Here is a 12,301-nt window from a genome sequence, read left to right on the forward strand (position 1 = left end):
ATTAAGAGACTTACTGACATCCTGGAATTAAAGCTGAATGGGAATAAATATGTTTGAAGCAATTAATACCTGGGTAGAAATCAGTCTTAATGGATACCATGGGAACTTTAAAATGGACCATACGAGATTTGGAAAGTATCCTAACAAATACCCATACAAAGCACAGGACTAATCTCCTTAAAGCAGCTATAGAAAGCTTACCACTCCATTCCAAAGAGGAGAGAGGTTGATAGATATTGTATGATATACACATGATATACAGATAAAAAAGCCTATGCAAATACTTTAGGGATTAATATATATTAATTCATGGAGAAACAGTACAGGGTGATTAATGGGCACTCGATTTGTTGGCTGTGATTGAAAGTGGCTTACTTCCAGACAGAGTCTACGAAATGACCGAGAACCACAAGTGCAACTGAAAGTCCCTCCATGGGCAACTTCGACACAAACTGAACCAATAATATATGGACAAAGAAGCACCAGATAAATGGTTGACTCATGTGGATTGGGTTAAGCAAATAGGGGAGTTTTATTGGCAACTTGGGACCAGGGCACTGCCACCCCAAATTGCAGAAAGGTTATCTTTAAGGATCAGACTTAGTGATCAATGCTTATAATGAAAAGAAACAGTCAAAACTGTGCAACCCATCATTGTAGCTCTAAAAGTTTGCCACCTACCAAGTACCTACACAAACAGAATCGAGTAGGTCAAATGCATGTGGGAGAACTCAACCAATAAACTGAAGAATATTTTTAATAGATGTCACCAATCCGAATATTTAATCTCCCAGCTACATGAGAAAATATATGTCCACAATGGGGACCTTACCATAGTATACAAATGTAGCTAACATTATCATTATTATTATTACATGCAAAGAAAAAAACTTTCCAAATACAAGGAGTTGGCTGAAGAGATCAGTCACATGAGAAGAAGGTGCGTATTATCCTCACCATCCTAGGAGCTGTACCAAAAACGTTCTCAGACTACAGAGTATAAGCTTAAATTGGATTACTTGTATTCAGCTAAAAAACAGCCCAGTTATTTTGTCCAGCAATAAAATACTCTGTAGAATATTAAATATATAAGAATAGGATAGTGATTTTTTTCTATCCTTGTTTCTATTTGAATCCTATAGAAAAAAAAGATGAAAAGATTGAGATGACAGTAACAATAACTTTGTTGTCATTAAGTCAGAAGAGTTGTGGACATGCAGTAATCAGACATTTCTACTCTGACATGGGGGTTATCAGTGACAGGAAAAACAATATAAAAGTGGGAAGTGCCCATGTCAGTTTGGGATGATTCTGGGAGTGTGGAGAGAGAAGTGGTAAGAATGGCGATTAAATTAGTGTATAAAGCCTTGTACTAGCAGTCTGCTAGGGCTGACATTAGAGATCAGTTTCAGGCACGAGATACATTTGGCCGATCATTGTGACTTGGAACATGATCCAGGATGGGGTCCATGGGCAGCTAGGTAGCATGGTGGATAGAGTGCTGGACCTGAAGTCAGGAAGAATCATCTTCATGAGTTCAAACCTGACCTCAGACACTTACTAGCTGTGTGATCCTAGGCAAGTCACTCAATCCTGTTTGCCATACTTTCCTCATCTGTAAAATAAGCTGGAGAAGGAAATGGCAAACCACTCCAGTATCTCTGCCAAGAAGAGCCCAAAATGGGATCATGAAGAGTCAAACACAACTTAATAATAATCAGGATTCTGAGGTGTACCTGCAACTCATAGTAGTTTAGGATTTCATGTCCCTTTATCCTTCTTAGTAAGTTGTGTGGCTCTCTGTGTGTTCTCTTGGGGAGACCAGACCTTAACCCCATCCTCTAGAGAGTTTTTTCCATGTGTGCACTTTGTGTGGTTTCTGGGGAACCTCAGTAGTTTAGCTCACTATTTTGGGGTGGCAGAAGACTGAGATCAGAGACATTTACTGACATTTGAAGGCAAAGTGGCGCAGTGGGAATGAGAATGGGACTTGGAGACCCAGGACCCAAGCTCATCTCCCATTTCTGCCACTTTGTAGCTGGGCAACCTTGACAAGCAATTTTCATTCTTTGAGTCTCCGTCTCCCTATCTGCAGAATAAGAGGATTAAACTAGATGACGTCTAAGCTTCCTTCCCACTCTAATTCTATGGTCCTATGATTCTATTTAGAACCTTTGAACATAAGATCTGGTTTCAGATAGCTGTAGAGTTCTCATGGAATGAATCAATCAACATTTATGAAGCATTTATTTGGCAGGCACTCCTGCTTCCACTACTAGTGCTGCTGCTGCTGCTGCCACCTTAGTATATGCTAATATATAGCATAATAATACGTATGGTATATACAAATACATATGTATGCCTATAATATATATATACAGTATATACTACTAATATGCCACTGCTGCTGCTGCTACTGGATACTACTGGAGATTCTTCTCAATGGGTGGGGGAGGGGCAGAAATGAGGCAGAGAATACTACTAATTCTCAAAATGTAAAAAACACTCAAAGTGTAAAAAATAAAGGCTAAAAATAAGTGAATGAATAAATAGATAAATATTTTTAAAAGAAATTTATGTCCCATAGTGCCAATACAGCATGTACCCAAATACTGAATTTTTGAGCAAGAAAACTTTGGCTTTAATCCCATCTCTCTTAGTCATGTCACTTTGGGCACATTTCTTAATCTCTCTGGGCCTTAATCTCCTCTTCTATAAAATATTGGTGATGCATTATAACTCAGTTCATTAGAATATAATCTCCTTGAGGGCAAGAACTGTTCTGCTGCGGCAAGGTGCATAGAATGCTGGACTTGGAATCAGAAAGACTTGAGTTCAAATCCTGACTTAAATACTTTCTAGCTTTGCACAGTTGGGAAAGTCATTTGTGCTCTGCCAGCCTCAGTTTCATTATCCATAAAACAGGAGTGCAATAATATATATGTCACAGACATGCTTTAGAAATTAAATGAGATATTTGTGAAATGGTTTGTAAATCTTTGAGAGCTGTATAAACGTTAGTTGGCATATAGGGCTTATATCTATTGCTACATTCTCTAAAGTTCTTTTCAACTTTAAAGCTTTGATGGAATGACTCATGAAACTGAATATAACAAAATGTATATAGAATATAAAATTAGAGGAGGGAGAAAAGCACTGATAACAGGGGACTTCAGAAAGGCTTCTTATAGGAGGCACTATCTAACCTGATCTTTGAAGGAAGCTAGAAATTCTGAGAAGCAGAACTGAGGATGTAGTGCATTCTAGGCATGGGGACGGGAGATAAAATGGTAAGTTCAGAGATCATCGAAAAAAAGCCATAAAGAATCCAGCCTCAACATTCTTATTGTTCAGCCGTCCTTACGAGCTGTGGGTCCTGCTCAATGCAGGAAATCCTACTTCGTGACTCTGCTTCTTACTCTTCCTGTCTGATTTGCCACTAGTCCACTGCTGAAGCTGGTTCTATTTTTCAGTGAATCAAAGGTTCTTCAACTTTTGTTCTAAAATGATATCTGAGCTTAAAGTATACTAAACTATGTGAGGATGCAGGAATCCAGGACCTAGAGTCAGGAAGATGAGTTCAAATTCTGTCTCAGACAACTATAAGCTGTGTGATTTTAGGCAAGTCATATTTGCCTCAGTTTCTCCAATTATAAGTCCATTCTTGATCACTTGATCCCAATAGAAAATACCATATACACACATACACAATGTGTGTGTGTATGTGTACACATATACACTCACTGAGATAATTTGGAAGGAATAAAAGGTACTTAGGCTTAGAAAACATTCATATGACAACTGACAAACACAGTCAAGAACCCAGGCTTCTTTGGCTTAAACAGTGTCAAATATCTAGGATATTGATTACATCTTTAGTCTTTCATCTAAATCAACTTCAGCATATCAACCTCACCAGTATAAGACAGGAGTGGTATGAGTTTTCCTTTGACAAAGATCTAAGATTTCAATCAACAGAAAATGAGTCAACAATTCAATATGGCACCCTCTAAAAAGCTAATGTGATCGTAGAGAGCATTAGATTTGTTGTTATTTAGTCATGTCTGAACATTTGTGATCCCATTTGGGGTTTCTTTGGCTAAAACACTGGGGTGGTTTGCCATTCCTTCTCCAGCTCATTTTTACAGATAAGGAAACTGAGGCAAACAGGGTTAAGTGACTTGCCCAGGGTCATACAGATGGTAAGTATCTCAGGTTGGATTTGAACTTAGTTCCTCTTGACTGTTATGGCCAGCAGTTTACTAACTGTGCCACCTGGCTGCCCCAAGAGGAGAATAGTGTCAAGAACTAGGGAAGAAATATTCTCACTGTATTATTCTCTATGGAATTCCGTGTTTAGTATAGTGATGACATTTTAAGAACAACAATGACAAGATAGAGACTGTCCATAAGAGGACAATCAGGCTTCTGTGGAGATTGCCTGGTCACAGATTTTAAGCTGAAAGGGACCATGGAAGTGATCTGGTCCTAGCACCTCTTTTTTTACAGTAAATGAAGAAGCTGAGGCTTAGAGAAACTAAATAACTGGTCCAAGGTCATTTGGTAGTAAGTGACGGAGCCAGGATTCAAATGCATGTCCTCTGATGCCTTTTTACTTCCCCACACCAGGAGCAGAAGTCACATTGTTTGAGGAGTCTTTAAAGGAACCAAGGATGCTTATACTGAAGGGGAGAAGGCAAGCATTTGAAAGGATATTGAGTGGAAGAAGAAATGGTCACTCTGTCAACTAGTATTTATTCATCTATGTGCCAGGTACTTGTTGAGTGCTAAGTATTCAGAGAAAGGCAAAAAGAACTTGTGAATTCAAGGAGTTTACTTTCTAGAAGGTGAGAAACGATCCATAAATAAATAGGTACATACAAGATTCATACAGCATAAACAGAAGCCTGTCAACTTGTTCTGCTTGGTCCTATACTACTGACCTCGGAACAAAAGATCTCATTTTCAGAGTAGCAGAGTAAACTGGTAGACAAACCAGCCTCAGTAGGTGGATAGAAGCTCGAGCCTCATTATTGATCTGACAAAAATGTCACAAAGACCAAGAATTTGCATGTGCAGCAATTAAGAAATAAGGCTTTGGGAGTCACTCTGCAAACACTCTACATAATCTGTACGAAATATAGACTATAGACACATAGTTATAAATTATCTGGATTGTTATATAACATTATACAGTATTGTACTAATTACTGAATAAAACACCAAGTAGTAGAGTGATACTTGATCTCTACCAAATTCACTGCTGCTGTTGCTACGACTGCTACTGACTGCTCTGATCTACTACTACTACTACTACTACTACTACTACTACTACTACTACTACTACTACTACTAGATATTACTGCTGCTGCCATTCAAAAACAATCAAAATCATTGTCCTCAAATTCTCATGGGAATAAGGGAGGACAATATAAGATATATCTAATACACATATATAGGCACATACAATATATATACATGATGTACCAAAAATCTTAGTGTAGTTTCAAACATTTAAACCTTAAGATTGTGCTAAGACTTTTGGGACTCCATTTACAAAGTAATTCCAAGGTAAGTTTGGAAGAAAAAATCATGAAAAGTTGGGGGTGGGGGCAGAGAAGGATTGGAAAGGCCCCACTCAGAAAGGAGTACTCAGATATATATCCTAAATTAATTTGGTCCTACACTGTTATGCCAATCAAACCTACAAAGGATTATTTTATAAAGCTTGAAAAAATATCAAAATTCACTTGGAGAATCAAGAATTCAACGAAAAATCAAGAATCTCTAAAATTAACAAAAAAATGGGAAGGGGTGTTTTGTTGCCTCCCCATGGTTTGGAAGTGAAACTGAGCTAAGTAAGGTCAATTCCAGCAGAGGATAGGCTTTAGTAATCCCTACTAAGTTTAAGATTGCGTATGATGGACTCAGCATTCTAGGACCAGCCTTGCTAAGTTCATACAGCTTCATCACTAAGAAGTTAGCTACTTAACTTGGTGAGGAGCTGTTTTGGCCACTGCTTCTCATAGATCATCTACTAAGCAAAGTGGGGTTGCTATCTACATTGGTGAAACGAGGGCTTGCTGCCAAAATACTATAGATTTTAATCATTAAATCTGAGTGCCAAGCATGATACCATTCACATAGTAGGTACTCATAAATGCCCACTGAATGAATGTTTCCTTTTTTCTGAAATGATAGGGTAGAGAGATATGCTGAGATCAAGTGCTACTTGAAAATTTCACATGTTCTGGAAAACACCTCCATGTTACTTATAAACAATCAATTGGCAACTTTGTGTGTATCAGCAGATGTAGTTCTACCATTCTGCATCAAGTAGAGGCAAATTTGTGCAAGAAGCAGCTTGCTGTGGAGTCACAAGTCCTGAACAAAGGGTCACAAGTCCTGAACAAGTCCTGACTACATAACTTTTTAGTTTTGCAATCCTGTGCAAGTCACTTCAGCAACGTGAATATCAGTTTCCTCATCTATAAAATGAGAATGGTGGTGATACTTAGAGCATCTCTTTCATAGGGGTGTTGCCAAGAAAATGCTTGGTAAACTGTGATGCAAAAATGTGAATTATGATTATATGCCTCTGATTTTTCCTTAGGCATTCATCCAGAATTTTACAAGTGTAAAGCTAACAATGGGGGGATTGTCTACGAGGCATAATTCAATTCTATGAACATTGAATAGTGTCCTGCTTTGTGGAACAATGTTCTTCAAGGTGGTATACATGTACCCCAGGAGGTATGCAAGGTGATCTACTGGAACATACAAAAAAAGAGACTTTATATTTTTTCCAAATATTAGAAAGAGATTAAGTCTTGGTAATGTTTACTATATTGACTGACACCAGGAGCTTCACTCAGTCTGTATATGAGATGGTCATATGTCCACATATAGTCAATGAGGATCCCTGAGGGAAGTTAGGAATTCCATAGCTCAAGAGTCAAGGCCAGTTACAGTCCCACTTCTCCAGTCCTTCTCAGAACATGGTAAAATAGTTTAGTTTAGGTGTGTCCAGTTAAATGGATTACCAGATTATATTATCTAGCATTTACTTTCGTAATTGACACAAGATAGACAAGTAATGTGAAAGATCCCTGCAAAGAAAGTGCAGATTAAAGATAATACTATTAATACCAATACTGATCATACTAATGATACTAGCAACAGTGATGCAGACACACACAACCTGAAAAGCGCAGATGCTTCTCCTACTCCTTTCCATGAGCTCTTCATCAGCCACTTTAAAGACTGAATCAAAGTGAAAGGAATGATGCACGACCATGAAACTCTTCTGTGGTACCATACAGAGTTGTTCTGATTTTCTTATGACAAATGCTTAAAAGGGCTGTCAAACTGAAAGAGGAATTGTGCATTTTTCTTTGTTATAAAAATCAAAGTGTCCCAAATCTGCTGCTTTTTCTGTGAGAACAAATGACTGTCAATATTGTGCTACCTTTAATGTTTTTGAGAAAATAAACCTAATCTGTCCCTTGAAAGGAAAAGAGACATTTCAACAATGACTAAGAAAATGACTGATTTTTGAAAGTCCTGTGGATTCAGTCAATAAACATTTATTAAGTGCCTACTATGTGCCATGCACATACTATGCTAAAACCTAGAAAAAGCATTTGGAAAATAGGTGTTTGGAAATATTTCCTTCATTATCTTTGTCATTTAATGCCCCTCATTTCTATCAAGAGAGAAGATGTTATAGAGGATAGACAGTTGGTCTCAAAGTTCAGAAGACTGGAATCTTATATAGTCTCTGACAAAATATGATTGTGAGCAAGGGACTTGGTCTTTTGAGTATCTTGGGTCAGTGATGTCAAATGCCGATGGAAATGAGGGCCAATAATTATACATAAGGGCCCCTGTCAGCACAGTGATCTCCAAGGACAAGAGATCTCCAAACTTTTTTGATCCCCTACCCAAACAGTTAGGCAGTTAGGTGGACAGAGTGCCACACCTGGAGTTAGGAAGACTCATCTTCTTGAGTCTAAATCTGACCTCAGACATCTTTCTAGTTGTGTGACCCTGGGCAAGTCACTTAACCCTGTTTGCTTCAGTTTCCTCATCTGTAAAATGAGCTGAAGAAGGAAATGAGGTCACAACAAATCAAACATGACTGAAATGACTGAACAGTAATAAGCACCTTATCAGTAAAAAATAAAATATATATGCTCCCAGTATATCTACTTATTAATAAATTATGTGCATGTACTACAATACAAAAATATTATGCACATTAATACCACACACACATATACACATATATGTCTTATGTGGTTTTATATACATGTATGTATATATTTTACAAAACAGATAGAAATTACATTTTAATCTGATAAACTGGTTCAGGCCACACTCAAGTGCTGCGGGCCACAACAATGAAATTTCAGGTCCAGTTCTTATCCCATCATTATGGGCTTTATTGGACAATGTGAAGTATACTACATCTAAAAATTCTCATATCTGCACAATTAAAAAAAAACTTGGGAACAAAACTTTCTAAACTGTTTATTTTTTAACATTCCAAATGAAACTTCAATGGGTTTTGAAAGTATTTGCTAAAAAATGCAAAATGGGCAGAATGAACGGTAACAGTAACAGCAATATTGTTTAAGAATGACTTAGAGTGAATAAGTTACTTTGACCATTTTAAATGCCCAAATTAACTATAAAGGACATAAAGAGAAAGATTCTATCTGCATCCAGAAAAAGTACTGATAAATAGAAGCATGTACAGAATAATTTTATACACATATGCCTATTTGTGCCTAATAGTAGCCATCTTGGGGGAGTGAGAAAAAAGGAAAAAAAGAGAAATTGTGCATAGTAAATCTACTGTTTCATGTGCAATCATTTTTATTTTGGTGCTATGTTATAGAAATGCATGTTTTATTCTATAAATTAAAAATAAAATTTAAAAATGCAACTCTGATTAGTTGGCAAAAACAACTGACTGACATAAAAGCAGATGGAAATTCACTGGCTAAATCTCAATAAAATCTTTGCAGAAGAGTGACTACCATAACTTGGCGAGTTCAACCCACAAATGCTTTGCTTCCTTCTTCTGACTCTACTTTTCCCAGCTCTGACAACCATTAAAACCAAACATCAAAAGGAACTGAGAACCAGACCTATGAATCACTATCACAAAATGAGATCTTTCTTAAAAAAAATCAAGAAACACATTCAATTGCATTGATTTCACAAATAAATATGATGATTAATAATGCTTTTCCCAAATAAAAATAATTTGTGTGCTAGAAATAAAGTACATTTTTTTAAGTAGCATTCAATCTTTATCTCATCCTTTTAAAATTCCTATTTTAATGTTTTATAATGTACACAATATATTAACACAATAGTACGAGTTGTTCTCGTTAAGTCATTTAGTTGTGTCCAACTCTTCATGACCATGTGGACCATAATATCCATATAATTTGTTAATAAGTAGACATATACTGGAGGTACATACTTTTTGTTTTATTTTTTACTCATCGGGTGGAAGATCAAAAGCGTTGGGAGATGACTTCTATATACCACTCTTCTAAGTGCTGAAGAAGATACAATTCCTGCCCTCATGGACTTAGTTTCCTTTCATGCTGATGGCTAACCTCTGCACAATGCTTTATGACTATCCTCAACGTAAGCCTCATGTAAAAATTTCAATCAATTGATCATAAGTGGGAACAAACTATTTTATTTTCATCATCCTAAGTGAAGTTATATTAAAAATACTATTTTGGTTTGTCTTTTTATCTGCAGAGCTTTATTTTTTATTTAATTCTTACTTTTATTATAAAAATTCCAGAATGAGATTTACGGACAGCCAACTTGTTAGCTATACGTAGAAGGTTTGTCCAGTCATCCTCATACACAAGTGATGTTTCATATAAATGCACCTGTATTGATCACAATTAACAACGCAACAATTTACATAGGTAAATTACGAAATAAAACCACTCTACCAGAGAAGGTCCTTACCTTTTCAAGCATTGCATTGCCTTGGTGAGCATTGATGTTGTGTTTGCTGACCTGTCTTTTGTACTTATATTCGTGAACTTGGTCAGTGATGTTAACTAGAAGTGTTGATGGACTGGAAGCCAGCCTTTCACAGTCATAGACAGTTCCACTTTCGATGTCAGTTGGTGCTGTAGCATAACGCAAAATCAATCCCATTATGAGACCTAAAGATAAAAATATAGATTGAGTGGCTTTGAATAAGGAAATCTAGAATATTCAGTACTGGGTACACATGCAATTGGCAAGGGAAAGGGCTTTAACCTTTTGGCACCTTCCGATTCTTTCATTACTACACAAAGATCAGTCCTGTGATTCTTAGTTTTACAATATTTCATTTAACTCACATTAACTCAAATTAGAAAGGATCTTAGTATAGTAGATAGAATACTAGCCTTGGAATCAGGAAGGTTTGGGTAAGAATCCTACCTCAGATATTTACTAGCTATGTGACCCTGGACAATTTACTTTACCTCTCTGATCCTCAGTTCCCTCATTTGTAAAATAGAGATAAAAATACTAATACCTACCTCAGGGCTATAGGAAATATCAGATGAGATAATGTATATAAAACGCTTTCCAAATCTGAAAGTGCTATAGAAATGTTTTATTAGTAGTACTATCATTATTATGCATCTCAGAACTCTATTACATCAGAATAAACACAGAGGCTTCAACATACTGGTTTCTGGTATAGTGAGTGACAAAAAACAGAAATTTGGAGTCTATCAGACAACACAATATCCATCCTGGCTCTACAATGACACGTTTGGGCAAGTAATGTGAAGGGTGCAGTGTTGGCGTCCATAAGACCTGGATTCAAATCTCACTTCTAACACTTACTATACACTTTTGAGCACGTCATTTAACCTGTATGAGTGTTGGGCAACTCCTAGGATCTATATGACCTTTGTAGACTAAATGCCCACAGACTTCTTTAGTATGTAGGTGACAACCTTGGCCCTTATTCATCTATAAAATAAGAGAGTTAAATTAGATGACCTGTGAAATATCTTGTAAAGGTGATTCAGTGGATAGAGTGCCAGACCGGAGCTCAAATCCAGACTCACACACTTGTTAGCTATGTGACTCTTGACCCTATTTATCACAGTTTACTCATCTGTAAAATGTACTGGAGAAGAAAATGGCAAACCACTCTAGAGTTTGCCAAGAAAACTCTAAAGGGGATCACAAACAGTTGGACACAACTGAAATGAATCAACAACTAAATGTTTTTATTGTGACTATTTTTGTGCACCCCACAAGTTAAAAAGAACTAGAACGTTAGGAACAAGCAAGCAAGTTTCAGCAGTAAGAGCAGAAGCTCTGAATTCAAGGGGTCAAAGGATAAAAACCTGCCCCTGATGCTCAGGCTCACGTACGACCTTTAGCAAATCACATATCTCCTGGTTCAGGTTCCCTTTTCTGGGAAAAAAAAGAAATGCTCTGGACTAGATCATCTCTGAGGTCGGCTCCAGCTCTAAACTGGTTGCACTGGATTAAAAGGCAAATCAAATGTGGAGGGTTTTTTGTATGTGCAAATAGTTATCTTCTATGTGTAATCTGAACTTTATTTCATTTTTGGTCTTTGACAGCTGAAGGCTGTTCTGATCCTTTCAGTGATTTATGTGACATATATAAATTATGATTCGATCACAAGATTTGATAAGTAGATTTGTAATGGATTTGGAGAAAGGAACTTTTCGTTCATTCTCGTCTTACACCGTAACATTGTTATACAAATGTATTAAGGAAATGACACCTTCCATGTTCGTATCTGAACAAGGACAATCCTCCCCGCTTGGAACATGAGGCCATTTTTAAAACCCTTTGTGAGTCATTGACAGCATGGATTGGTTCGTTCTCTGTCATGGTCACCCCAGCACCTAGCGCATAGTAGGTATTTCATAATACTTGATGATTGATTAATTCCCTTCCACCAAAGTTACTTTGTATTCACTTTCTATATATTTTGTATCCATTCATCTGCACAGTTTGTTCCACCAGGTAAAATATCTTCCGTGGCAGAGACTTGATTTTTATTTTGTGGGCTTTGGGGGTTTTTTGCTTGTTTTGTCTTTCTTTCTCCAATACCCCTCAGGTAGGTGCAGAATGGGTAGAGCCCTGGACCTGGAGTCAGGAAGACCTGAGTTCAAATGTGACCCCAGTCACTGGGTGACTTTGAGACAAGAAATTTAATCTCTGTTTGCTTCAGTTTGTAAAGCTGGGATAATAACAGCACCACCTCACAAGGATGTTG

The 12,301-nt window shown here is 37.1% G+C and overlaps 1 protein-coding gene across 1 annotated transcript in view; it reads right to left on the reverse strand.

The window, feature by feature from the left end:
* Positions 1-12,301, reverse strand: part of SLC9A9 (solute carrier family 9 member A9) — a 727,593-nt gene that overhangs the window by 690,728 nt on the left and 24,564 nt on the right. Inside the window, exon 2 of the mRNA XM_072618220.1 lies at positions 10,006-10,208. Coding sequence (XP_072474321.1) covers positions 10,006-10,208 — 203 coding nt within the window. The remainder of the gene's footprint in view (positions 1-10,005; positions 10,209-12,301) is intronic.

This window comes from Notamacropus eugenii, chromosome 6 (assembly GCF_028372415.1).
Source record: "Notamacropus eugenii isolate mMacEug1 chromosome 6, mMacEug1.pri_v2, whole genome shotgun sequence".
In the NCBI taxonomy this organism is placed as follows: Eukaryota; Metazoa; Chordata; class Mammalia; order Diprotodontia; family Macropodidae; genus Notamacropus; species Notamacropus eugenii.